This window comes from Metopolophium dirhodum, chromosome 2, assembly GCF_019925205.1.
Source record: "Metopolophium dirhodum isolate CAU chromosome 2, ASM1992520v1, whole genome shotgun sequence".
Classification (NCBI taxonomy): Eukaryota; Metazoa; Arthropoda; class Insecta; order Hemiptera; family Aphididae; genus Metopolophium; species Metopolophium dirhodum.
The window spans coordinates 5,923,828-5,950,727 of NC_083561.1; the positions used below are offsets into that span (position 1 = coordinate 5,923,828).

Genomic DNA, 26,900 nt, shown 5'->3' on the forward strand with positions numbered 1-26,900 from the left:
GTAAAATAAAAAAAATATTTTTATATAATTTTAATAAACTGTATTACACATTTACCCTACTCACTATTATATACTATTTAAACAATAAATATAATATAATTTTTTACGATATTATATTTTTATCAAATAACTAGTAAACCTACTCAGGTACCTGGGTGATTTCAAATAAAATAATAAATATGAACCGTTGATTACTGTTTTATACCGAATAAAAGGATTATCTGTGGCATAATGCATTATTCATTTTTCATGTAGATTGATAGATTGAGATGAATTATTACTCTTATAAATACAATTATTTTTATGAAGTTATGCAATTATTAATAAATATATCACATTTCATGCAATATACTCAAGGAATTCAGCTACCATGTTTTACATAGTTTTGCTTGGCCCTATCTGAAGTTCCTTGAAAATAGTGGTTCAATGGTATTTCAATCGACAGCGCACTGTATGTATGATTTGTGTTTTTATTTTTTGCGTTTTCTGTTTATGACCGGTTTTGTGTAGTTGTTTTATTTATTTACGTTTGCTGTATCATATGCACCATTATAAAAATATATATTTGGAATCGGAATGTAAATTTATTCATTTAACGATTGAAACCAACATGGCGTTATAATATTATTATTTCAAATAGCATTTTGAAAATTGTTATTTGATATTTTAAATATCTTCATGTACTTGTTTGACTTGTAAGTTGTAAACAACTTATATATGTGTGCAATGGTATATATTATACACCTTATGTTTATTTATATATTTTGAATACAGTTTTCTGTAAACAAGCATACACACTTTGGATAAAATAATCAAACTACTAAACAGAGTCGTACAAGTAGAGTTATTGAAATAGTAGCCATAGGTGCCTTGGAAACTGTTTGATATAGAACCGAATCACAATTTAATACCATATCCTTGATTGTTATATACTTAATATTATAGATCTTTGAATTTTAATTTTTTTCTATTACTTCAGTAAATAATAATTGTTTACACAAAAACTGAAATGCATTCACAAGTTATAGATGAATACTTTATTAAGTATTTAAATTTTTTTTTAAATAAATATAATTTTATAATTCATATAATTATTTTAAATGAAATTTGTTCAATTGTATATGATTAATAATTTGGACGTATTTAATATGTATAACGATCAACTCATCATAATAAATATTTTAATGACATTCGCGATTGAACACAATACTTCTGAATGGCTTGCGACCAAAGACACAAAGTAGAAGTTGATATATAATTATGTACGTTAGCTATCGCTATAACGCCGGGAGATGAGCGGGTGAAATTAAAAACAGCAATCTGGCGTCCATGTTTGCGCAGGATGACGGTGCCCTTGAGATGTGCACGTTTTTTTTTTTACTACATTTCCGTTTCGCGTCCAACAACAACAGACGTTCTTAAGTGCGAATCGGTTAAACATCGGTCGATCCGTTACTTTTATACTAAATCCCACGTTAAACAGTCGTAACAACTTTATACGTGTACAAATTGGTCTAATAAAATTTAAATAAAAATAAATTTAAAACGTTTGTGTTTATTTGTTCGGTTTCATAGATGACTTAATGTAACTACAACAGTACACATGAATTTGTTAGCGATTTTTTGTTATATAACCATGATGTGTGACTCTCAATTTAGGCGACTTGAGCAACCGACTGCGATCCCTCAAGTCAAGCGAATTGAGCAACCGGCTACGATTGTAACACGTATCGGACAGGCTACGATTGCAACACGGATCGGACAGGCTACGATCGCACCTAGGTTCGGACAGCCTACGATTGCACCTAGGTTCGGACAGGCTACGGTCGCACCTCAGATAGGAGAGGCTGCGATCGGTCCTCGGATCGGACAAAATTTTCAGAATGTGAATGTCAGCGTGTCACCAACCACCGATGGACGTAAAACCACCAGAGAAACGTCGTCATATCCAACTCGATACGATTTCATTGATATTGAAGCTGTTATGAACAATGACCGAATCATAAAAATTCTCTTCAATTGTGTTATGAACCAAGGACCGTGTACCAGAGAGGGTTTGGAGCTCAAAAGTAAGCCCTTGATAATATGAATACCGTTTTTATATACAATATATATATATTACGGGTGAAGTACAAAAACGGTTAGTGTACATATTGCCCGGGTAATGTGAACCTCATCCATACGAACAGTGTAATGTATACATTATCCACCTTAAATATGTAGTATCCAATCAATTTATACATTATCCAGTGTGCTGTGGATAATGTATTCGTATAACTATAACCGTAAACTTATAACGTCGGTACAACATGACCAACGCATCAAACACTTAAAATGGTACAGATTATACAAAGTCTTTCTAGTAGGTAGCAAAAACCAAATTATACTAATTCAAAAAAAAATATTTATTATTATTAGTATTAAACTATAAATTATATATTTGAATAATTTTACTATTTACTTAGTTAAAATTTAAAAGCGAAATACAATTATTTATTAGAACAATTTGAGTTTGGATGACATTTAGAATTACAAAGTGTTCCCCCGGATTTGCATTTACATTTATTTGTCAAGCATTTAGTTTTACATAAACACTTCTTAAAACCTTGACCACCGGAAAAAGATTGTTCATTAGCTATTTCACGCAAAGATTGTTTTGTGGCTAAAACTTTTAAAATATCTATTAATGGTTCAGAGCATACAGTCAATTGATTTCTGGAATAAAGTTGATGAAGAGTGCCATTTTTATTACCGAGTTCGTAATATTGATTATCACTTATAGACGTACTAAATATTATTCCGTGTGTTTCTTCATAAACATTTATCTACAATCGTTATTTTATCGTATACATTTTATCAAAGTACTTTACCCACTCAGTCGTAGATAATGTGTAAAATACCCGAGTAAAGTACGAAATAAACGTTTTATAAATAGTATTTTTACTTTATCCAATAGGTACAGGTAGTGTACACATTACCCGGATAATGTGAACACTAACCATATTTTGTACTTTACCCGTAACATATATAATAATATATTCAACGGTATAAATTGTGTAACGTCCATAATTCATATAGGATTACTCTGTACCTAGTTATAAAATAGTCTGAATAAATCTGAAAGGGTTGACGAAATTTATATTCATACTTAATAGGTAGTAATCATTCTTACTGTTAAGTATTTTATCAGTCTTAACACATGTTTTGAAAAACCATTTCATAAGGTTTACGAATACGTTGAACTGGGATTAAGATGAATAGTAGGTACCTAATTATACGATGTTAAATTAATTATGGTATAGAACCAAAATTATTGAATTTATGTTATTTTTGTAAGTCAAAGAATGTAAAATTATCGTTTTCTGATAAAAACCAAAAACGATTATTATTTACTTTTTATTTTACATAAAAATCAAGGTTTCTTTTTAATGTATTATGAAATTGTTGTATATAGGTTTAAGGTAATCTACTAATATTATATATATAAATAAATAAATAAATTCACCATATTAATAATGTGTTATTACACAATAATACAATATAGTATAATATAACTTATCAGTAATAAATTCAAAAAATATTTATTTATATTTATATAATATTTGAATATTTCTTCGTTCAATAAATACCTAATAACAGTTTCAATAATACCTACAGTTATAATAGTACTAACAAAAGTAGGGGAATAATCACTATAGCTAGTACTAACTACCAATTTTAATTAATAGTTTATGATGTATCCATTTTTAAAATAGTTAAACCAGAAAATGCAAATAATTTATTAGAAAAGAACGAAAAAAGCAAAATTGTACGATTAAATAAATGAAAATAAACATACAAACGTGTTTTCTAATAATAAGTATCTATATATGATAAAAAGAAAACTACCAGAACTACAAATTCCGTATCTGTCTAACTCCTCAGTAAAGTAGCACACTAAAGCATATGCATCTTAATTTTTGTTATTTATGCGGTTCTTATATTCTTATAATAAAAATCAATTTATCTATACGTCATTAAAAGCTTTTCCAGTATTATGATCATTATATTTTTTTTGTTCACGAAGAAAGCTTATGTGACCTAATTTTAATTATTTTCACTATAATAAACTTATATTAAATCATATAAAAAATCATATTTTAATTTTGAAATTTATATTTATTCTTATACAGGAAGACTAAAAGCTATGTATTCGAATATGTATTTCAAAGGAATATACATTTGATTTATTTGACAAATTATGTTAATCATTAACCAAAGATAATGTTTACTCCTGCATTAGTCATGTACCTATATTTAACATATTTTGATAATCATAATGCTTAATGTTGTAATACGAACAAATGCAATCGACACATTAAGTTAAGTGAATGATGATATCAGCTAAAATGATGATATATTTTGTTTATTACTTATTATTTGCAATAAACACACTTTTAATCAATTTATTTTATGTATAAAAATTTATCCTAAATAATATATGGTCAAGAGTTGAAGAGTTAGGTCTTAGGAGGATGTCAGCGCACCATTTGTTTTCTCTCTCTAGGCTACGCGCAACATACATAAAACGCATTTACGCAGAATCATTTTTTCTATGTTTTTAAGAAATCTTAGAGTAAAATCACCCATTACAAAAAAGATAGAAAATAATATTTTTGAGGGAATGACATATCGATTTGTCTAAATGTTGTCTCAAAACAATTTAAACATAATTTAAATATACATCATTTTTTTGACAAACATTTCAACATTTAGACAAATCGATATGTCATTCCCTCAAAAATATTATTTTCTATCTTTTTTGTTATGAGTGGTTTTACTCTAAAATTACTTAAAAACATAGAAAAAATGATTCTGCGTTAGTGCGTTTTGTTCATGTGGCGCGTGGGCCAGAGAGAGAGAGAAAACAAATAGTGCACTGACATCCTCTTGACGTTAATTTTTTTATTTATATTGACTGTATGAAACATTAAGAAATCAATTATAAATATATGTTTTATACATAAATAATAATATTTTTTCTTTTTGTAAAAATTAAAAAAAACACAATTGGATACAAAAATTTAAATTTAAAAAAATATTCAGATAACATAAATTAAAAAAATACAAATAAATTAAAAATAAAATGCATTAATTATAATGTATTGTTATTTATCTGTGTTCTGTGATGAATATTTTTTTAAAAATAAGATTATTTGGATTATTACTGTCCTTGAAAAAATCTTGGCTCATAATACAACTTTTATTTATTTATCGTGGTCCAAGAACTATATATAGATACAATATAAAGAATGTATTCCATGTTGGTCATTATTTACCAACCAATATTTTTCTAAATAAGATTTTTACATTTTTATATTTTATGGAAACATTTATTTATTTTTATGTTAAGTATAGGTACTTATACTTAGACTAAAAATAAAATTCGTTTTCGCAAAATTTATAAATTAGTATGCCTAATTTTTCTAAATAAACTAATATTTAAAATATCAAATTCTATTTATTAATATATATATATTGTATCGGATTCTGAATTTACAATATTATAACAATTATAATACTGAAAATATAATTAATGTATTCATTATTTTTAGGAGTTTTAAAAATTTAAAAATTATTTATCTATTTTAAAGTTTGAGGAGTAAAAAAATACTGACATAATATATATATAGTTATAATAAGCAAAAGTATGAATTAATAAATGTAATTTTACGACATTTTTACCCAATTTTTCTGAATAGATGTGGGAATTAAAAAAATTTTAAATGCATTAATTGGTAACATATCTTGTATATTCCTTATCATTTACGTTCAATCTTGATTTAAAAAAAATTTTAATTCACAACCTATTTAATTAAAATGTTAATTTTATACTAGTTAAAATTAAATTTCAGTTCAATTGTTGTATAATGAATATAATAGGTATTTGCAATTTGCAGATACTTCCTCCATATTTAAACAAAAGAAGGAATAATTATAAGTATAATTATAAACACTAAGATTGTTTTATTTTAAACATATACAACTTGTGAAACAAAACTTATTAAAATTAATTTATGGATATAATATATAGGAAATAATATACGCTGTACTTAACTACGTATATCGTATTTAATATTTATAATTATAAATAATGTTATACGCCTTTACTTATGAGTTATGAAATATGAATGCATATAATTTATATAATTATAAAAATATACTGCAATTTAATCAAAATCCATATACATTTTTTTGGATATATACAATAATTTGTTATTCATTATATACCTACCTATTAATTAGTGATTTCGAAGTTATTTTATACAAGCTTATAAGTACATACCTATGTTGTATAATCTAATAAATTTAGCAATTATTGATAAAATAGAGAAGAAATATCGAAGTTGAAAATTATCGGTTAATAACTAATAGGTGTTAATATTAATTAAATATGAACTGTTTTTGAAAACAATTTTGAAAAATTATGTGGAATACACATATTACAAAAAATCATTAAAAGAGTTTTTGAAAATTTTTTTATATTATAAAACAATATTTTTACATCGTAATTTTAAGTTTTTTAAAGATAACAGACATTTTTAATTTCATATTCTAGAATTAAGCAATTAAAAAAAAATGTTATGAAAAAAATCGTGCCTATCAATGTATTTATAGCTAAATTTACAACTTATGTGGGATCATGTATTCAATTTTCAATTTTTTTAAACCTTAACATTTTTATTAAAACGTACAAAAAAAAAGACACTAAAAAATTTCAAAAATATTAAATGCCTATGAATAGTTTAAATCATAAAAGTTTAAATAAGCGTCAGCAATATCTAAAAGGGGAAAAAGGTGCAAATATTTTGAAAGTTGTATTAAGTATAGAAAATAATAATTTAAATAATAGTGGAATTTTTTAATTTTCTACGATTGATACTTTTTGAATTAGGTACAATAACAAAACTAAAATCGTTATTTTGCAAGTGAAGATCAAAATTTGTTGATCAATAAAAAATATTGGAAGAATTACACTCAAATTTTTATTTAGTATCTGTAATAAATTAATAGCTTATGAGAAAACTTGTATGTATTACATTTTTAAACTTAGATGTGAATATTAAAAAGGGGAAAATTAGATAACACTCTGCTACCTACTGGACGTATCCAGTGTACCTCGGCATTGAATAAGTTATCGTAATGTGTAGGCATGTGTTAAATTTAATTCAATGAAAAATCATTGCAAACGATAAATTATTCTGAGTGAGAAGTCAGCGAGTCTGTTATCAAGTATATTTCATGATGAAATTGTGTTTTTTGGTATTACTATTATAGTAATTAATTGTATTATTAGGTATTTATTGGTAATACGGTGGGTTAAATTAATTTTTGCCAACAATTAAACACTTATAAATGTATTATATTAATATTTAATTATTATAATAGTACCTATATTATATGTATACCATATATTTTGGTTATTAACTTTTGAGTGAATACCGATTTGCGGAACAACGGTGTGAACTGTGAATAGATTCCTGTTATAAATGGGTAATAGCATAAAATTAATCAAGATGTTTTGAAAAAGCAATTGTGTATAGTATGAAATAAAATAATATACTTAAAAATGTTAAGTCCACATGAATAATAATTTTTAATCACAACCAAATAACTAAAGCCGTCGTTTTTCGTTTAAATACACAATTTCGTCATAATTTTAGCTTAAAATTTTTATTAATAAAACCCGCGACCATGTATCTTTATTACTTTTAAATAAATAAAAATATGTAACAACAACTTATGAGGAAAATTATATTGTACTTCCATACTTTTTGACCAAGCGAAATAATTATTTATCTACAATTAATGAAAACAAAATTATACGTCACTATATGATTCAAAAAAAGAAAAAATATTTTGAAAATTATACCATATATATAAAATTTTAACATGTTTTATTAGTTCAAATTTTAAATATTTACAGTTTTTACGAAAAAAAACTGATTTTGTCGAAAAATAGTTTTGCGTAAAATTCCAGTTTTTCCTTCACCTTTATTAAAATTGGCTTTATTAAAAATTTGTTGTTATTAGTCTTATTGTTTTAAAATATATATTCAACGTATTAATTTTTAAATATTTAAAAAATATTTAATTTAACACAGTAATGTCATGATCTTTTTAACACTTTTTGTTCCAACAGGTTGGTATAGGCGTTTTTCACCAATTATAATGTAGGTGTAAGTTATTTTTTTAAAAGCTTAGATGAAGAAATAATATTGGAACAACATTTTATGGAATACCCCTGTCGTTGTGCCACTTTTATAAATTATGCATCTTTTTAACTTCTAGTTTGAATTTTGGTTTTTATAAATTGAATACGACGACATTCAATAAAGTAAAACCTTAAAAAATTATTACCATATAAAATGGTAAAATATAATATTATTTTAAAAATTGTTTTTTTATTTTTATTTTATGATATTACACCAGAATCGGTATTAGTATTGTGTTAAAATACATCTTTATTAATATGTATATTAAATACAACAGTTAAAAATATTAAAAACAGTTTATTCAAAATTATATTACATGTTACAGTTAAATATAATAAATTTATTTAATACATATGACCGAAAAAAAATCTAAAATATCATTATTCAAACACGAGAAACGACAAACAGGATTATTCAAATAGTTTAGTTATTAATATATATTAAATATATTTTTTTTTTTAACATTTATTAGATTATATACAATCTGTAATATAATATTTACAATGAGCATATGTGCTGAATTTATTTACATGGCTTTTGAATGCGGGAGGTGAGTAGCTACCCAGCAGTAACACTCGACTAATAGTTGTGATATAACAAAAAAGGTTAACCTTATTCTTAAAATAAGATGGTACTTTTAAATAGATTTTGGATAAAATGTCTGGTAAATCTATAGGACCTATATTTAGCAGTTTAAATAAAAATGTATAGGTAAATGTAAAGTACAAACTAGAAGTCTTTATTTCAATGGTTTAAGACAAATAAGACTCTAGAGAGAAAGCAACTTCGTCACGCATATCAATTGGCATAATTGTATATCAGCTTTGAAAGCACAAAAGTGAAAGAATCTTTCCTGTTTTTATTTCAAGCATATCAATTAAGCCTGGATAATGGGTACCAAAAAAGTAAAATATGCAGAAAAATATAATACTCTTTACCTTTAGCAATAAGCTCTATGTAAAATTGTTTAATAAAACCCAAAACTAGTAATCTTTTGCTATATATTATCTTAATGGGTGTATCAAAAGATAGATCTGCAGAAAGAATAATTCCAAGGTCACAAATAATATAATGACTGCAGATTTCATGAAAATGCCACATTTATACCTTGACGTGAATTAATTGACCTTCTGGATCAATGAAATTATATATACACACATTTATAGACATTCATGATAAACTATTTAAAACACAGCGCTTAAAAATCTATTTTCGACTCTTAATTAAGTACAATAGCCCCATCATCAGTATACATAGATACAAAAATATTTTTATCTCCCGCAAACGACGAAAAATATTACAGGATTTTAAAGACTTTACCAAGTCCAAATTATTAATAAATACTAAAAATAAAATGGGGAAAAGTAAGAAATAACAGAAAGGTCTACATAAGAGAACAACCAAGACAATAAACAGTTTCTTACACCAAGTTTATCTAATATTGATATATAAGTAAATCATAATCAATTTTGTTTAAGGCTTTTAGGAGATCGGTGTAGATCGCATTGACCTGTTGCTGATGTGCAATAATGTCCTATAAAAAAGAGTATATAATAATCAGCGATACGAAAACTAACCGGTAACCCACACAACCCGCGCTTCATAGAACGCGGTTAGACAGTGGTTCTCAGACTAAACCAGTTACTGTAGTTATGCGTTGCACGTATCTAATCTCCAATGTTTATAAACAACCACTGAGACGAAACTAGGTTCGTGACGGTCACCGGCTACTTTTCGTGTCGCAGACTATTACAGTATATTAAGGCTTTCGTTACTGTATATTTAGTAGATCGGAAACCACGCTGTTCGTAAATTAATATTTTTGCAAAAACATTAGAAAATACAAAATCTAAAATTTTTCAAACAACTTTAGACGTCAGTTGTTTTACTAATTTTAGAAATAGGTTTATAATTAGATACTTAAGATGTCACCTGTCGCCTAATCTCAATATAGGAGTGACAAACATAAAACTAACTTTTTCATTTTCCAAGCAGTAAAGAAAACTTCAATAAAAATAAGTAATGAATTTGTCTGACAAGCTTCACCAAAATAGGATGCCTAAGATAACCAAAATTACACAGATGATTAACACTATTGACACTGTGATTGAATAGGCCAAACCCTGAAGTATCCTTTTATGAGTTTTATCTACAATAATGGTACAGATGAGTACATGGACAGAGTTCAAAACGTTGAAAATTATAATATTTTTCTCCTTAAGACATAAAGAATGTACCCCGAGACTCTTTGGCTGCAATGTCAAAGTCAACCAACTGGTTTACAGAGCGTGCCAATTAAAGTGGGCGCTCTAATTAAACAATTCTTTCCCTGAGAGATTGAACTTCATAAGTAAGAACCGTGTTTTCTTACTTGACCTGGATAACAGGTTGAATACATTATCGAAGGATTGTTTAAATTCTTTGAAAGTTGAATCAAGGCTAGATAACTTCTATTTTTGACCCGTGTTATATGAATTGACTTTTGACTCGATTGTTCATAGTATAATGACCAAATATCATTAAAACTAATATTTTTATCAACCATTTCTAGTAAAAATTGTAAGGTAAGATCGATGGTAAGCAGTGGTGTTTTTACGTGGGGAATAGATCTAACTTGGGGATTTTTTTTTTAAATATTAACAATTATTTTTGAGTATATTTTGGTGGTTTTTCCCAATATTGTAAATATTGTAAGAAAAAATTAATAAGTTGAAACTTAACAAACAAAAATGTAGGTACCCTTATATCCCACTGTTATTGCACCGTTGCCACTGAAACTCCGTGACAAGCAGGCTGTACATTAACGGTCGTAAATTTTTAATATAAAAACAACATATTTTTAGACTAAAATACCAAAATTACAAATATATATTATCGAATTGTATTACACTAGCTGATTGTAATTACCTAATCGTATTATATATATTTACATATTTACGTATAAACGTTAGTATATTTATTTTAAACTTAGTACCTACCAATACCTACTGCAGGCTATTATAATCTCAGTCAGTTGTTGATCTTTTGGTTTTATGTATTGTGATTCATTAAATTGAAATTGCATTATGGTTTCAGGGATTGTTCCGGATGCAATACAAACAGAATGTGCTAAATGTAATGAAAGGCAAAGAAAACAAGCAGGGAAAGTTTTGGCTCATTTACTACAGTACAAACCAGAATATTGGAACATGTTGGTGAAAAAATTTGATCCAAATAATGTATATTTGAGAAAGTATATGGCAGACAATGATGACGATGAGAAATTATCTCTTCAAAAACTTACCAACAATACTACCAAATAAAACTAAATGTTTAGTTCTAATTTGATCATAGAACAATTAATTTTATTGACATATATTTTCTTTTGAATATATGTATTTTAAATTTATTATATAAAATAAGTCAATAAACCTATAATATTAGAAGTAGATTTAAAAATATAAGATAATATAATATCTTAAACATATATTTTTGTTACTAATTAATGGTTTTTTTTATTTCATGCACATTTGTAAATTGTCATTATATTAAATTGCTATATTATGATATTCCTACTGATAGGTTATTAATTATTATATTATTATATTATTATATTTTTTATGTATGTTTAGTATTAATTTATCATTTTTATCGAATTATATTGATCTTACATTTTTTTAATACTATGCTCTAAAAATAAATTATCTTGAGTCAATAAATGTTTTAAATTGTGATGCTAATTTGGCTGTGTACCGTAATCTATCTGGTTGTAACTTGTAGAGGAATAGTTCCTCAAATGGAAAATATTTTTTAGTGTGATAATATGATGGTTAGAGAATTATCCTAGAGATTTAGAACTTACTAACGATTTTGAAGTTATATTATTATTTTTTTGTATAAAAAATATACAACATTTAAAATATATTAAAAATGTTATGTTTTTCATACAACAAATCATATTACGCAGTCGTAAACTGGTGGTATTAAAAAATAGTCATTACTTATAGAATATTAAAATTTTGGATCTTCGTTGTCTTATTTTTCTTTAACTTAAATTAGGGTAAATACTAAATAGTATATAGTAATTACTAATTGATTTTTATTTATACATTTCACATTTATCTACTCCTATTTAATGATGTATATATTTCCACAAGAAATTCATTCACAATGTCTTCAAAAATAATACGTGAGCTATGACTTAAGGGGACATGCCTCGAATAACTAATAATACTCTTTAATGCAAGATTCAACATAACAATTTAAAACTTGCTATACAACTAGTAACTAGTAAGTAAATTAGACGTAATAAATTATACATTTTTGGGAAAGTGTATTCAGCAATTCAGCAAAATTGGAACTTGCTATACTTTACCTATGGTAAAGCATACTTATTTATTTCTTTAGGGTCATTTAAAATAATATTAAATATTTAAAGACCAAATATTTTAAGAATAATTGTACAATATTTTCAAAATAATCGCACAATAATTTTGAAATAATATTTTACAAAAAATCTCCATTAAATATTGTGAAAATAATAACATAAAATTGATGTTTCAGAACTTATAAGTAATAGTAGGTACCTGTGTATTCTGTACGGATACCGAGAAATCAAATATATATATACGAAGAGTTTCAAATGCACTATGCAATATTACATGCATGATGTGGTAAATTATTTCAACATGATAGGATTTTAATTCACTAATAATATGTTTATACGAGATTGATCAGGTCACTTTTTATAATTTTGTTCTAAACTCATATACATTTTCTTTGAATATTTAAAATGTATGGATTTTTAAATGTTGATTATTTTAAATTTAAATTAAATAATCGATCTTAAGTAGACATATTAATGAACTCGAATTATTTTTCAGAAGTCTTATCACGTTATCAGGTCTATTGGTAAGATCGGTAAAAAGTATACATAAAATATGAGCTAACATTGTTTACCATCACTGAACTAAATACAGTGTTTACCATTCAGGCAACGCAAAGGAGGTGGCTCAGGAGGAGTGCCATTACATTCACACAAACTAATAATCACTTACTACGCACACATTTAAAATACACACATGCACGTAATTAGAAGATTGCCTATTTTTAACTCCTTAAAAACTGTCCAATATTGCAATCATCTTAACATAGTAATGTAAAATTATTGCCAATACTAAACGCCTTATAACAGTTATAACATGAGATAAAATATTATTAAAATAACGAAATAAAATAATGTACTACATATTTTCACAAATATTACATTTAAAGTCAATCAGATTAATTAAATAAACGTTTAAAGATTATTACCAATTTGTTTTTTCCAAAAGTTCTAACAGACACAATATTTAAGATAAAAGTTGCTTTTTATGTCTTATATTGTACGGTGTACCGAAACCAATATTTTAAAATTCCTAAACAAATTTAGTTATTTTCAAAATATGTATAAATATATACTAATTTATATTAGCATTTTCTATACACCATACAATTTTTAAAATAAATTTACTCTTTTTGAGCTGTTTACGGACATTGTCAGTTTTCAATTTTTTTAGTTTTTTTTCTTATAAATATCAATAAAATTTTATTTGTTGGGTAAAAAAACGTGAAAATTTAATGCAAGGCTCCTGATATAATGTTACAATAGCATTTGAAAAATATTAAAAATACATGGGCACAATTTTTTTTTATAAGCATTTCGAATTTTGACAACATTTATCAAATTTAAAATTTAATAATTATTTTGTTAAAAATGTATTAAATGTTCAACTTTTATAGCTAAGGATTGAAAATTTAAAACAAGGTTCCACGTAAATAGGTTATATAATATAATTTACTTTATTCACAATAATATCATCAAATATACTTGGTAATATCATAGGCTGACTGACCGTTTTCGCACAGAACCGTTTTTCTTATACAATGATATTATATCATTAAATTCAAATTTAACACCATCCATTACAGTGACCCACTTGTAACCTACTGTACAGCAGAGCGAAATCCACTTACCCACCTTTTTTGAACATGTTGTTGTATTTGGAAAATAGTAATATTAACATTCGATGAAAATTTCATTTAACTGCGGTACGGTTATTTTTTTTCGAGTTACACCAAATAACAAAGTTGACTTTTTAGAAAACTATTTTTGCATAAAAATCTCTGTTGTTCCTTATTTTTTATTTATTTTTTGTTTTTTACTAATTTGAACACTAATGAGAATTTTAACTTTTAATCAACATTTCCCCAAAATACCAACTAGATTTACTTTCCTACTAGAAAGTATGGTCAAGTAGAAAATCAAAGCATTTTTACTGCCCCAAAAGGTGATGACGAACAAATCTTTAAAGTAGACAAAATATTTTGATCTTCAATATTGAGGGTTTTTGGTAGTTTCTTTTTAAGAAATTAAATCGTATATCAACTATTCATCGACTTTCCTATTGGAAATGTTTCAGATTACTTTCCTATCAAAATTAAATTAAATTTTTAAAGTCCAGTATATTTTTAAAGCATAATTAATTGAAGATGTTTAGTAATTATTAAATATTTATAAAACTAGGAGTATACATTTCAGTAATGTGTTGACCTCGTTAATTGACATTGTACCATAGAATATTTTTATTAAAAAACCTAGTTTGTAATTCTAAAACCAAAAATAAATCCAGCCCCTATTTCAATGTACGTTTGGGTTTTGATGAGGAATAGTTTTAAATCAGTATACGAATACATTCAATAGATATGACCAGGGCTCGTAAGTTCATGCCCTAAAAAATGCCTAAATAAGCATGCATTTATGCACTTAAAATTGGCAAAATATGCTTTGAAATATGCCTTAAAAAGTTAAAAAATATGCATTTATATGCACTAAATATCTCAAATTATGCACTTAAAAATGCTTACTTAAAATTTTTTTATTTATATTTAATAATTATTTATTTTTGAAATAACATGAATTATCCATTCATTTTTTTATAGCTATATTTTATTATTTTTATGTTACAATTAAAAAAAAATAGATTTTAAATACTATTTAATACTATTCCTGAGCCTTCATGAACTGTGTATAATGTACGTCTTTGTCAGTTATTCGTTTTAAATCTGAAACTTTTAAAACAAATTTATTCATTAATATTGAAATAACATTAATAACTTAATTACAAAATTTATATTTACCTTAGAAATTACATTGTACTATCAGCGATTTTTTAATGTTGACAAGCTTTAATGAACGACGGTTATCTGTGACTAAATTTTTGTATTTTGAAAATGACCTTTCAACGTCAGTAGAGGTGATTGGTGCATATTTCAAATACGAAAAATCATCATGGGTCATGTCTTCGGGTAGTCCTAGATTTGTCATACTTTCCTCTTCACCGGATAATATTTTGGAAATTTTGCAAATCATTTTGTAGCCGGCATTACTATTTAGAACTGAATCTAATTTAGTTTTAATACTGTCACTATGTTGCCCTTGAAGTTTCTTAACTATGCCACTTATTGTTTCGGTTATTTTAATTGAATCAAACAATGATAATTTTTGCTCTTGAAGTTGTTTTTATGGCCGTTGGTAAACATTCAAAGTTCGATTTGATATAAATCAAATTTGCTTGCAGCGTCTGAGATTTCAATACATCTTTACATCGGTTTAATGTTAATTATGGATGTCGTGGTCGTTTACCGATGGGTTGCGTATTATCGGCAATCGACAAAACGCATAGTGTAATCCGGACTAATTCACTCTCCAAATTCCAAGAAACTATTGTTAAATGTACGAGTATCAAGAAGATAAGAAAAGAAAAGATAGTACAATTTCTATTTTTAATTTTATACATATATTTCATTTGCATTTTTGATAGATGCTAATAGAATATTGTATAATATGCCCGATAAAGTAGAAGTATGCATAAATATGCCAAATAGGCAAAAAACCTCTAAATATGCAAAAACATGCAAAATAAGATTTCACATGTTTAACCGTGGTACCTTGAAATAGATTTCTATGTCATCTAGCATTAAATACAACTTAGCAAGATTGATATGCAAATGCATGAACTTACGAGCCCTGGATATGACTATAGAATCTCAAACATTAAATTTATTAAACTAACAACAGATATTTGTATACTTTGAATTTACTAATTTTAAACTACTATTACTATTCGTGTGAATAATAAAAAACCAAGCAATGATTATCATTAAGGCTCTTTGAAGAATTATAACATCGAATGGAAAAAAAATTATAATATAGACTAAACCTAGTTTGTATTAGTTTATATTTTATTCCTTACTCCCGATGTTGTCTAATATTTGTTTGAGATAAATTATCTGCTACGAGTTACAACTTAATACTCTTGCAGTTAGATCAATATTATAATTTCTGAAATTCTCTACACATTAAAATTATATTTTCATTGCATTAGCATAAGCTTAGTCCTTAATTCAAGTCAACATTAATCTTATATTAAATAGTGGTATCTATATTATAATCTCGGTATCCTTATGTTATGTTTACTTAAAATTATTAATAGTAAATTATTCCAACAAGAAGATACTATTTTAATTACATTCACAGACTTAACTATAGTCGTTCACTTAAGTGGAGGTTTAATATCAAAAAAAAAAAAAATTTAAAGAAATATAGGTTGATTTTATAATGGTAACTATTACTTATTACTTATTAGTTATTAGTCTCTATTTAGGTAGGTAGGTACTAATTTTATTTTATTTAATTTACTCCCTGCTTATTATAAAACCACAATCCATAACAATAGTACTGAAGTGTTGTTTTTTTAGAAACCTATTTGGTTATTCAGTGGCGTATACATAACTTTTGTATGGGGGGGGATCAGTTGCAAACAAATTATTATGGAACAAAAATACCTAAACCTAGGTATGTGCACATTTAAATACCTAATAAATGATAAAACATATATATATTCAATACATTTTATTTTAAATTCTACAAGTAGTTATATGTAGTTATGACTTGTTCGTACAACTGACATAATATTTGTGGTTGATTTTTGTTTTTAGATAATAATAATATTTATTATTTAAGCTATTTTTAGCTATTTTTATATTTCTTTTTCTAATGTGTAGGAAAATGTATTATTATACGCACGGACATGCGGGCGTCGTCTCCGCCGCGTTGATATCGGTGACGGTGGCGACTGGCGACGGCCCGTGGCTGGTCTGCCACATATTATTATCTTATAATAATTTATTATACTTGTATATATAATATACATATTATCAAATATCACATAATACGATTATATGAATATGAAATAAATATATGATTACTGATTAATATTAAGTAAATTATTTTTAATTAATTGTTCATTGTGTTAAAATAAAAATTTACAAAAAATCCTTGCCATTTTTTTTCCTTGTAATTTCCTTACATTAAGTCATTAAGAACACTATTTTATAAAATTTAAAAAAAGGCCTATTGGGGGGGGGGGATCTGACCCCCACATCCCCCCCCCCTTGTATACGCCCCTGTGGTTATTTCATTGATATAAACGCTCCAAAATGTATATTAAAAGATTTAGCCTATAGTAACATACCTTCATTTATATTATAATGAATCATCTTTAAGATTGCGTTATTAAAAATATTATAACTTCTTAAAACCTTCACAGATTTATATAACTGTTGTCTGTTAATATAGTTTAAAATTCAAATTTAAAACATACCCTAACAAAAAATAATTGTTATATTCTTATATCAATAAGTAATTAGGTAAGTACGTAATATTTATGACTAATTAGCCACGTAAAATATTTAAACAAAAATAATTGTACTTATATAAAAAAATATGTTATTGTAATGATCAAAAAAAATATTTTTATTGTATTGATTTTCAAGGTCTTGGAAATTATAATTCTACTAAAATATAAAACAGGTATAGCGTACACTCAAATAAATGTACTATTTGAAGCAAGGTCAATTCTAAAACAAAATGTAACCACATTTAATATTAGTTTGTCAACATAATCTTGTTTTAAAAACTAATCATTATAGCATTATATTTCTGTATTTTCCTTCATCAACCAAGAAAGCATAGCAAAAATAATTTTTTAAAATTTAAAAATTATACATTTACAAACGGACAGAATTAATGTTTTAAAATAAAAGTCTATAATACATTATAAAATATGTAACATCCATCAAATTATTAAAATCCATATTTTTAAGAATCTAAAGACTTGAAGTATAACATTTTGATAATTTAAATACTTTTTATCATTACAGAATTATTGTTAAATAATTTAACTTAACATTAATTGCTGACGAATAAGCAAATAGTTAATAGATTAGATGAAAATGTATTTAATTTGTATAAATAAACTTTTATGATGTATTAATACTTAATAGATTCAAATGTTATTCTAGATGTATTATTATTTATAAAAAAATAATGCGTACCTTTTAAGTGTTTTCCTGTATAAGACATGCGCATTGCGTAGGTATGTCATTTATATGCTCTACTAGTATACTGTATATAATTTATATAAAAAGAGATGCCAAAAAGAACTCAAATCAAATATTTTTACGTGTATTTTGAAGTTTATTTATTAAAACGTAATGTTCTGTTATTGAATAAAACCTAAATGTATTGGCTGAATTAGAAAAAATATATTGTATCAATGCATTTTTAATAAATATTACAGTAAAATACTAATAAATATGAATAATGACATACGAATCAAAGTTTAAACATTAAGTATACAAACAATTTCAAATATATTTTTCACAAATAGTATTAAAAAACATCAAAAATAAGGTTTTCTATAAAAAACAAACATGTTTGTATGTTATCACATAAATGTAAATAATTCTATCTAATTCAATACAATGAATCAATTATGATTTAGGCCAATATTCATTATCGTGTATGGAAAGATTAATTAGAACTATTATATTATATAACTACAACTGTCATGTTTTTACTTTTTAAAGTTAATTTTGAGAGATTAGAAGAGAGTCAATCCAAGGACGTACTTATATATAGTATAGGTATTTTACCACGTAACTGTTTATTATTATTTTTATTTCTTATTGATCTTTTGAATAAAGATTTTGCATTGACAAATTAGCCATAAGCGCTGAGTGTTTATTTTATGAAGCGTTCATATTTAGTTATTTTAGTTAATCTAAATAATTTTTCAATTAAAACATTTCTGTGTAAAGTTAAATTTTTCTAATATTTTTAACAACATTATCCATAATTTTTTTTATACGAGTATAAATTTACCAATCCTGTATAGAATAAAGGAAGAGGAATCTGAAATTCTGTGAAAGATTCAACCTTGCTCGGATTATTTATGATTGGTTATGTAATATTATTACGAAGAACATTTATTTATAAAATATGTCTTTTGTGTATCTTTACTATATAGCAAGAGTTATCAAGACAAACTTTTCAATTTAAATCAATAAATAGTGTGATATTATATATATATTTCAAGAATTGTATTAAAATAATTTATTTACATACAAGTACAACTGTTTATTTAATTGAAATTTTTTTTAGTTTCTATTTTTGTGTCGTCGCATTTTAAAGCAGTTAAATGCTTGAAGATTGCTTCAACTTCAACATCTTTTCTGTTGGTATAGTAGATGTAGTCGGTATTTTAAGGGGCAAAAAGTATAATATTCGCAGTACTTTTCTTAATAGTTAGGTAAAACAAAAAAAAAAAAAATAGAAAAAACGCGAATTTTTCCTCAAAATCAGTTTTTAATAAAATCGAATTGGTTATTTTATTGTGATTCAACAACTAATAACCGTATAGATGCTTGAAAACAGTGACGTGTAGACGGTGATTTTGAACGGCACTTGCCCGATAATTTTATAGAATATATACAATATCCAGATATTGTTACATGAACTTAATATTAATTATTAGGTGTAACTATAATATAGTAATTAATACTTAATTTACAGCATTCAAAATAAAGTGATACATTTTTGTAGTGCATGTTGTACAAAATGTACATGCCACGCGAGTAGTACTGCGAGGTTACTGCGTACTAGAGTAAATGGATGGTAGGTAATTTAAAAAAAAAATTTCTGATAAACTATTTCACTTCACCACGCCACTGCTTGAAAATATTACCAAATGTTTATATTACCTAGCATTTTCTATACAATATGGAATCATTTTCAAAATATTTATACTTTTTTAAAGTTATTTATAGGCAATTTGAAATTTTCGAATTTTGTTTTTAATGTGTTGATGATAAATTTTAGGTTACTCAAAAAATTGAAAATTTAATAAAAGATCCCACATTAGTTATTTCTAAAAATATAGAAAATATATAGTAACAATTTTTTTTTAAAATAGACATTTCAAGTTCAAATTTTGATACTTCAACGAAGAGTTGCGATTTTTTTGTGATTAAAAATAAATATTATTCGTAGGAATTTGAAACTTTTCACGTATATTACCTATTATAAACTATCCACAATGAAATGTTCAAAATATTTAGATTTATTTTAAGGTTTTTATACGATGAACCTATATTTACACCTTTCTATGGTGTATTGATTTATAAATTAATAACATTGAACAGCTAAAAATGTTATAATAATTAGGTATTATATAATTTATCTTTTAAAAAAATTAGTTCAACCAACCGTATTAGTAATAATAAAATTAATTTATTTTAAAATATCTTTAGAACTTAAAAGATTAGGCTGACCGTTTCCATTGTTTCCAATCATAATTGTTTTTTGTATGCAATTATTTATCACTGAATTCAAATTTAACTTATACATTACAGCGATAAAAGAGGTTCATTGAATACCAACTATTCCGCTAAGCGAGTCTCTCGGCTTTTTTAAAACAACGTTATCATTTAATTTCTGATTATTATTATTTATTTTTGTTCATATCTATACTTTGATCTTATAAAAATTATTATGATTTAATATTTGTCATATTATTAGGTTGGTTATAGTCTTATAACTTTGAATTTTTAATATATTTAGAAAAGCGACATATTATATATTATTACATATAATATATTATACACCAGTAAAAATATTTTAATTTTCTTTATGTTTTATTTATTGTTGTGCATTAAAACTTAATATGAAACTGTTTAACAATTGTATAATATATTACTATTAAATTTAGATTTAAAAAAACCAAGTCTAATCTTGGAAACTATTCAGCTCTATTAGCTCTAACCCTCTTCAAATTTAATTTAACAAATGATGAAATGTGACTTTTATGAATTCTTGTGTACAATATTTAAAACTTTTATAAATAACAAGAATTATCATACAAACAAAAAAATTAAACAAATAATAATAAAATAATGTTAAAATATGAGAATATTTTGCCACTATTTCTGATAGGCCATATAGTAACCGATATGTCAATACCAACTACCAACAGGATTCAAAGATTTAGTGATAATATGCACTCGTTTTACTTTATTCATTCAACTGTATGTGAAAACAATAGTAATTTATCATTATTTTCAATTTTATATTGACTTTAATATAAATTCTTTCATCAACTATAAAAATTATGTTAAAATTACTATTTTTCAAATTGTATAAGCTTATAATAATAATATATATTTGGAATCAGTAATTAGTTAGTCAAAACATCAACACTAATTACCAAAGTAGAATTATAATAGATATTAGATGCCTATATTACATTAGAATACAATAAAACAATTATTTATAATTAAGTTTATATTTGATTGAATTGTAATTCCGCGGTTAGTCTAAATTTATTATTTATAACAGTTCAAAATAATGAATATTAATTATAAAAATGAATTAGTAGAATAATATTATACATACTTCATAAAAAAATTACCATTGTAATATTTTTATATTTGATTTTTTTTTAAGTTCTGCCGAAATCAATCAGTCGGAGTCTCGGATATGATATTTGTCACGGATTCGTGCACAGAATAAAATATCGAAGAATACATTTAATGGAAGACGATGATAGTATGATGACGTCAAATTGACGTAGATAAACAGAATTTTCCCTAAAGGCTAAAAGCTAATACTAATAATTAAACTTGTTATTTTTTAATATAACAAGCGGGTAATTTATTCTTGTTCCGAGAAAAACTGCCGGCAGTTTTATGATAGATTCAGCTCCTGGACCGCTAAAACCGAATGTAAACACGCATTATTGACCGACCCGTTCGATACTACAACAATAATATTTATGCATATCAAGTAAGTGGTAATCAAGGAAATAATTACCTATTAACCAACTTGCCGGTCAGGCAATGGGGAAATGATTTTAAGAGGTATGTACTATGACGACAATCACGAGTCACTAGAAGGTCGTCGGGCATGAATCATTATTATGCTATAATACCACACTTTGTCTTAGTTTGGTGAAGTACGAAAAAAACACACGATTGATGCCAATGATTATTGCTTATAAAAGCCGGTCTGAAGCGTTGTATATTCAGTACACAATTGCACGCCATGGATTCACGAATTGCAGTAGTCTGTGTTGTCTTGGCGGTGTTCGCGGTGGACCAGACGGTCGGAGCGCCGCAAAAAGATGCTGTAGCCGCAGGTGGTCCCGCCTACACTACCAAGTACGACCATATCGATATCGACCAAGTTCTGGCTTCCAAAAGATTAGTCAATAGCTATGTCCAATGTCTGTTGGACAAGAAACCGTGCACACCCGAAGGAGCTGAACTTAGAAGTATGTATACTTACTTCACTTGTATAGTTGAAAAACATAATATTACGCTGTGACATTGTAGGATAGGTATTTCTTTAGCATCATCCATTATGATACAATTATACTCTGTTAATTGATTATACTGTTGTATTCATTGAATCTAATCAACTGTATTAGAATATAAATATACCTAATTATTTTTTTCTATACATGTTTCTAGTTGCTCTAAAAATCACCTACCTTTATAATATATATGAATGCCTACTTTTTATTTTATTTATCATCCAATAAGTGATAGGTTTATGTACCACAAAAATCTGAATTTTAAAAAATGTTATTAATATTAGTTGATAAATGTTTATGATTAAATTAAAGATTTCAATTACTTATTCCAAAAATAGAACTAGAAACCAGGCCCCTAATAAAACAATAAACAGTGTTACTAGTATACAATTAAGTTAATGTGATTTTAATTCAATGATATTTTTTACATGAAACATTATTTTACAGTGTTATTTTATTGATTTTATTGAGCATAGTACTCATAATGCCGTTAGTAATAAAATAAAATGAAATTATTTATCTTAAATATTTTTACTTTACAGAAATTTTACCTGATGCTTTAAAAACACAATGTGTGAAATGCAATGCCACACAAAAAAATGCTGCCCTTAAAGTAATTGACCGACTCCAGAGAGACTATGATAAAGAGTGGAAACAGCTTCTTGACAAATGGGACCCTAAACGTGAACAATTCCAGAAATTCCAACAATTTTTGGCAGAAGAGAAGAAAAAAGGGGTTGTTAAATTTTAAACATAAGTATAAATTTACCAATTAGTAGTTAATAATAATTTAGTTTTATCTAATACATTAGAATGCAGTACCTATATATGCACTATTTATCAAACGTATACAATAATAATAAAAAATATCATTACTTAGTTATATATGTGTTTTTTTTGTTTTTTTTAAGAGCATAAAGGAAATAATAAATATTTTGGATTATGTTTTTATTATGTTGTATTTATTTTGTATTTGTCTAAAACATAAAAATGAAGAATAATATATACTCAATTAACATACAGTTTTGTATTTAATTTGAAATAAAAGCAGTCATTTTAATTAAGATTAATCATTTCGTATTCTATAAAATCTTACGAGTGTTAAAAAAAATTCACATATCGGTGTTATATCATTATCTTTATAATGTAATAATAACATTATTACGCACTAAAATATTGTTTAAAAATGATAGTAATAAATTTAATAAGTACTAATAATAATTATTATTGTTTTAAAATTGAACATTCATATTGATAACTCAATATAATTCGTTAGCCTATAACAATTATTACTATTACCATGATCTAAACGAGATAATTTATATAGACAATTTAACTCGTATAAGTATAATACAAAAAAAAAAAATTTCGAACATGCCTTAACTTCCATTTCAACTATATATTAGCCGAGTACCCATACCGATCATATTATTCACATTTATTTCTAATTAATGAACCGAAAAATTCAAGAATTATTTACATTATTATTTTTGTATAATTGTTAAGTTGTGCTTAATACAATATAGAGGTGTTATACTAAAAGGATAACAAAAAAAGTTACTGCAGTTTTTTTGAACGGTAGAAATTCTCAAGAATTATATAATTTCAATATAAATGTTCTACGCATGTAAAATAACTAAAAAATGTTTACATATTATAGTATTGTTTTTATGAGTAATATTAAATTATGCCTATTAAAGTCTACTATCGAACTTGGATTGAAAGCTGCTGTAGTCATCATTAAGAATGATGACTAGTCTTTCACGACAAACTTGGGAGTACAATATTTTATGAAACAAGGAAAATGTTGTACCCTGTTATGTTAATTTTACCGGTCAAACATATTATATTGTGTATCTAAAATAGTTATTATTAGTTTGAATTAAATATAATATTGTAATATGTATTATACTATATTTTGAAGAAACATCCTAAATTTGTTCATCAGAAATGTGTGCGAAACGTGTGCACCTTAATTCAAGTCTAGGAAATTGTGTGTTCCGTAATATTGTACATTTTAAATTTGTTTTAAATGTCACATTCACAATACTAAAAAAAAAAAAAAAACATAATAATAAACTCATAAGATTAAATTGGCACAGTTAAAAGCTTCTTATATGACATAAAAATAAAATAAATAAAAAAAACTAATATAAGAATGACAGAGGTAATCATATTAATGAACTAAAATTATACAGTCTTTTTTTTAGACTAGAAATGATTATGTAGTAAATTATATTTTACTATTACATTGTTTGTACGAAATCATAGAACGGAAGTAGGTATAACAATTACAAAAATTAACGATTCTATTAAAACATTTAAATTAAGTTAATACCATCAATGTATCGAATTAAATTGTATTGAATACCGAGTATTGCGTATATTAGTCTTAAATAATTATTATATGCAATTATATAGCATTAATTTTTGTAGGTAACACAATTTCGTTTTAATATAAACTTATTTATAATATATGACATTAATCATTATATTGTTTTATATTTACACATAATAATTTATTAAACATTGCATACTTTAAGAGAAAAGAATTTGTGTTGTGTAAGTTTAATATAAAAACAATTAGATACTTCGATGGAAGTACCCACATGACAAACACAAGATAGTGATAATACAAAATTATAATAACCACTATTTTTAAGATACAAAAAAATGTATTGTTGCGAATGAAATAAAATTTTTAATTATTATGTATAAAACATTTATTTCCTTAATAATTAAAACCTAATTTATTTTTACATCGCGGTTTTAAATACAAAGTTTTCCTTATTCTACCTGTATAATATGTTAATCTACGAACATTTTATCAATTCTGGTCCCAAATACATGGGTCCAAACGCAGGCTTGAACACCAAATACGAATTATTATCGCTGAAAAATATGAAAAATAATACCTAGGTACATTATTATTGTATTGTAATTATTTTTACATTTTGGAATAAAACCAATATGTTTTGATTAATATAATAACAAACATTATCAAGCAAAGATAAAAGTTTATCAACTTTTGTTATCACATCCGTGAATATATCTACAATGTTTTTTATGTCCATTGAATCTATAATTTTCTTGTTTTCCTAAGAGTAAAGTTTTAAAAAAATAATTCAATATGAGTTTTTTAAGATCCATCCCTCTGATATTTCATTTGATAAGTTGTTAACACGAGGTATAAGATTCTCAGCTCACATTAGAAAAAAATAGGAATAATTCCAAAACCCTGAAGCTACCGTGGTGTACGATAAAATAAAAAATGTAATAGAAACTAAAATAAAAATATTGCTTTCAAAAAATTAAATAAAAATGTATGTGAATAATAAAAAAAAGTCATGTCCCATGGGAAACATTTATTTGTAACATAAATTAAAAGACAGCTGATACAAAACTCATATGGAACAAAATACACTTGCTAAAAGGACTACACCGAAACAACAAAATAAATATAATCGATAAAAACAGAAATTAATAAATTATGAACCCAAAGGAAGATTCGAACAAATTAAGAAAATATTTTTATTCCAACAGTAATGAAACATTTTTATGACTTAGATTTCATTGAAATAAAACAAAATAAACCCCTATTTTCAACAGACTAAATCTCCGATGATCAAATCTAAATTAATTTTAAGATAACCATAAATCTGAAATCATGAAATCTCACATTAAAAAAATGCAAAAGCTCACCTCCAGGTCCTAACTGAATTAAATTTTTTTTATACACCACTTTGGTCCAAAAAGTAAAAATGTATGGCTGAAAAGGGTGAAACTGTCTTCGCCCAAAATCAACCTTTTGGTTTTCGCCCAAATGACTTTTTTTACCCAAACTCAAAAAAGAGTGATTTGGGTTTCACCCAAAGAAATATTATTGATAATTAACGAAAAAATAATTTTGGTT

The 26,900-nt window shown here is 25.4% G+C and overlaps 3 protein-coding genes across 7 annotated transcripts in view; 2 read left to right on the top strand and 1 right to left on the bottom strand.

Moving 5' to 3' along the window:
* Positions 1 to 1,324: 1,324 nt before the first annotated feature.
* LOC132938422 (uncharacterized) lies at positions 1,325 to 12,127 on the top strand. The gene is made up of 2 exons (XM_061005249.1): positions 1,325 to 2,069; positions 11,331 to 12,127. Exons 1-2 carry the CDS (start codon positions 1,604 to 1,606, stop codon positions 11,555 to 11,557), a joined length of 693 nt encoding a protein of 230 aa, XP_060861232.1. The 5' UTR covers positions 1,325 to 1,603; the 3' UTR covers positions 11,558 to 12,127.
* Positions 12,128 to 22,692: 10,565 nt separating this feature from the next.
* LOC132938425 (ejaculatory bulb-specific protein 3-like) lies at positions 22,693 to 23,870 on the top strand. Its single transcript, XM_061005251.1, has 2 exons — positions 22,693 to 22,945; positions 23,530 to 23,870. The coding sequence occupies exons 1-2, from the start codon at positions 22,717 to 22,719 to the stop codon at positions 23,736 to 23,738; spliced, it is 438 nt and encodes a 145-aa protein (XP_060861234.1). The 5' UTR covers positions 22,693 to 22,716; the 3' UTR covers positions 23,739 to 23,870.
* Positions 23,871 to 24,107: 237 nt separating this feature from the next.
* Positions 24,108 to 26,900, bottom strand: part of LOC132938421 (regulator of G-protein signaling 17) — a 29,348-nt gene continuing 26,555 nt past the window's right edge. For all 5 annotated transcript variants that reach the window (XM_061005245.1, XM_061005244.1, XM_061005248.1 and 2 more), the window contains one exon: positions 24,108 to 25,879. The gene's annotated coding sequence lies outside the window, so the exon portion shown is untranslated. The remainder of the gene's footprint in view (positions 25,880 to 26,900) is intronic.

Bases quoted from the DNA above. Each gene is read 5' to 3' on its own strand.
- LOC132938422 (XM_061005249.1), top strand. From the start codon at position 1,604: ATGAATTTGTTAGCGATTTTTTGTTATATAACCATGATGTGTGACTCT. The intron at 2,070-11,330 runs GTAAGCCCTTGA...TTATGGTTTCAG, and splicing joins AGAGGGTTTGGAGCTCAAAA to GGATTGTTCCGGATGCAATA.
- LOC132938425 (XM_061005251.1), top strand. From the start codon at position 22,717: ATGGATTCACGAATTGCAGTAGTCTGTGTTGTCTTGGCGGTGTTCGCG. The intron at 22,946-23,529 runs GTATGTATACTT...TTTACTTTACAG, and splicing joins CGAAGGAGCTGAACTTAGAA to AAATTTTACCTGATGCTTTA.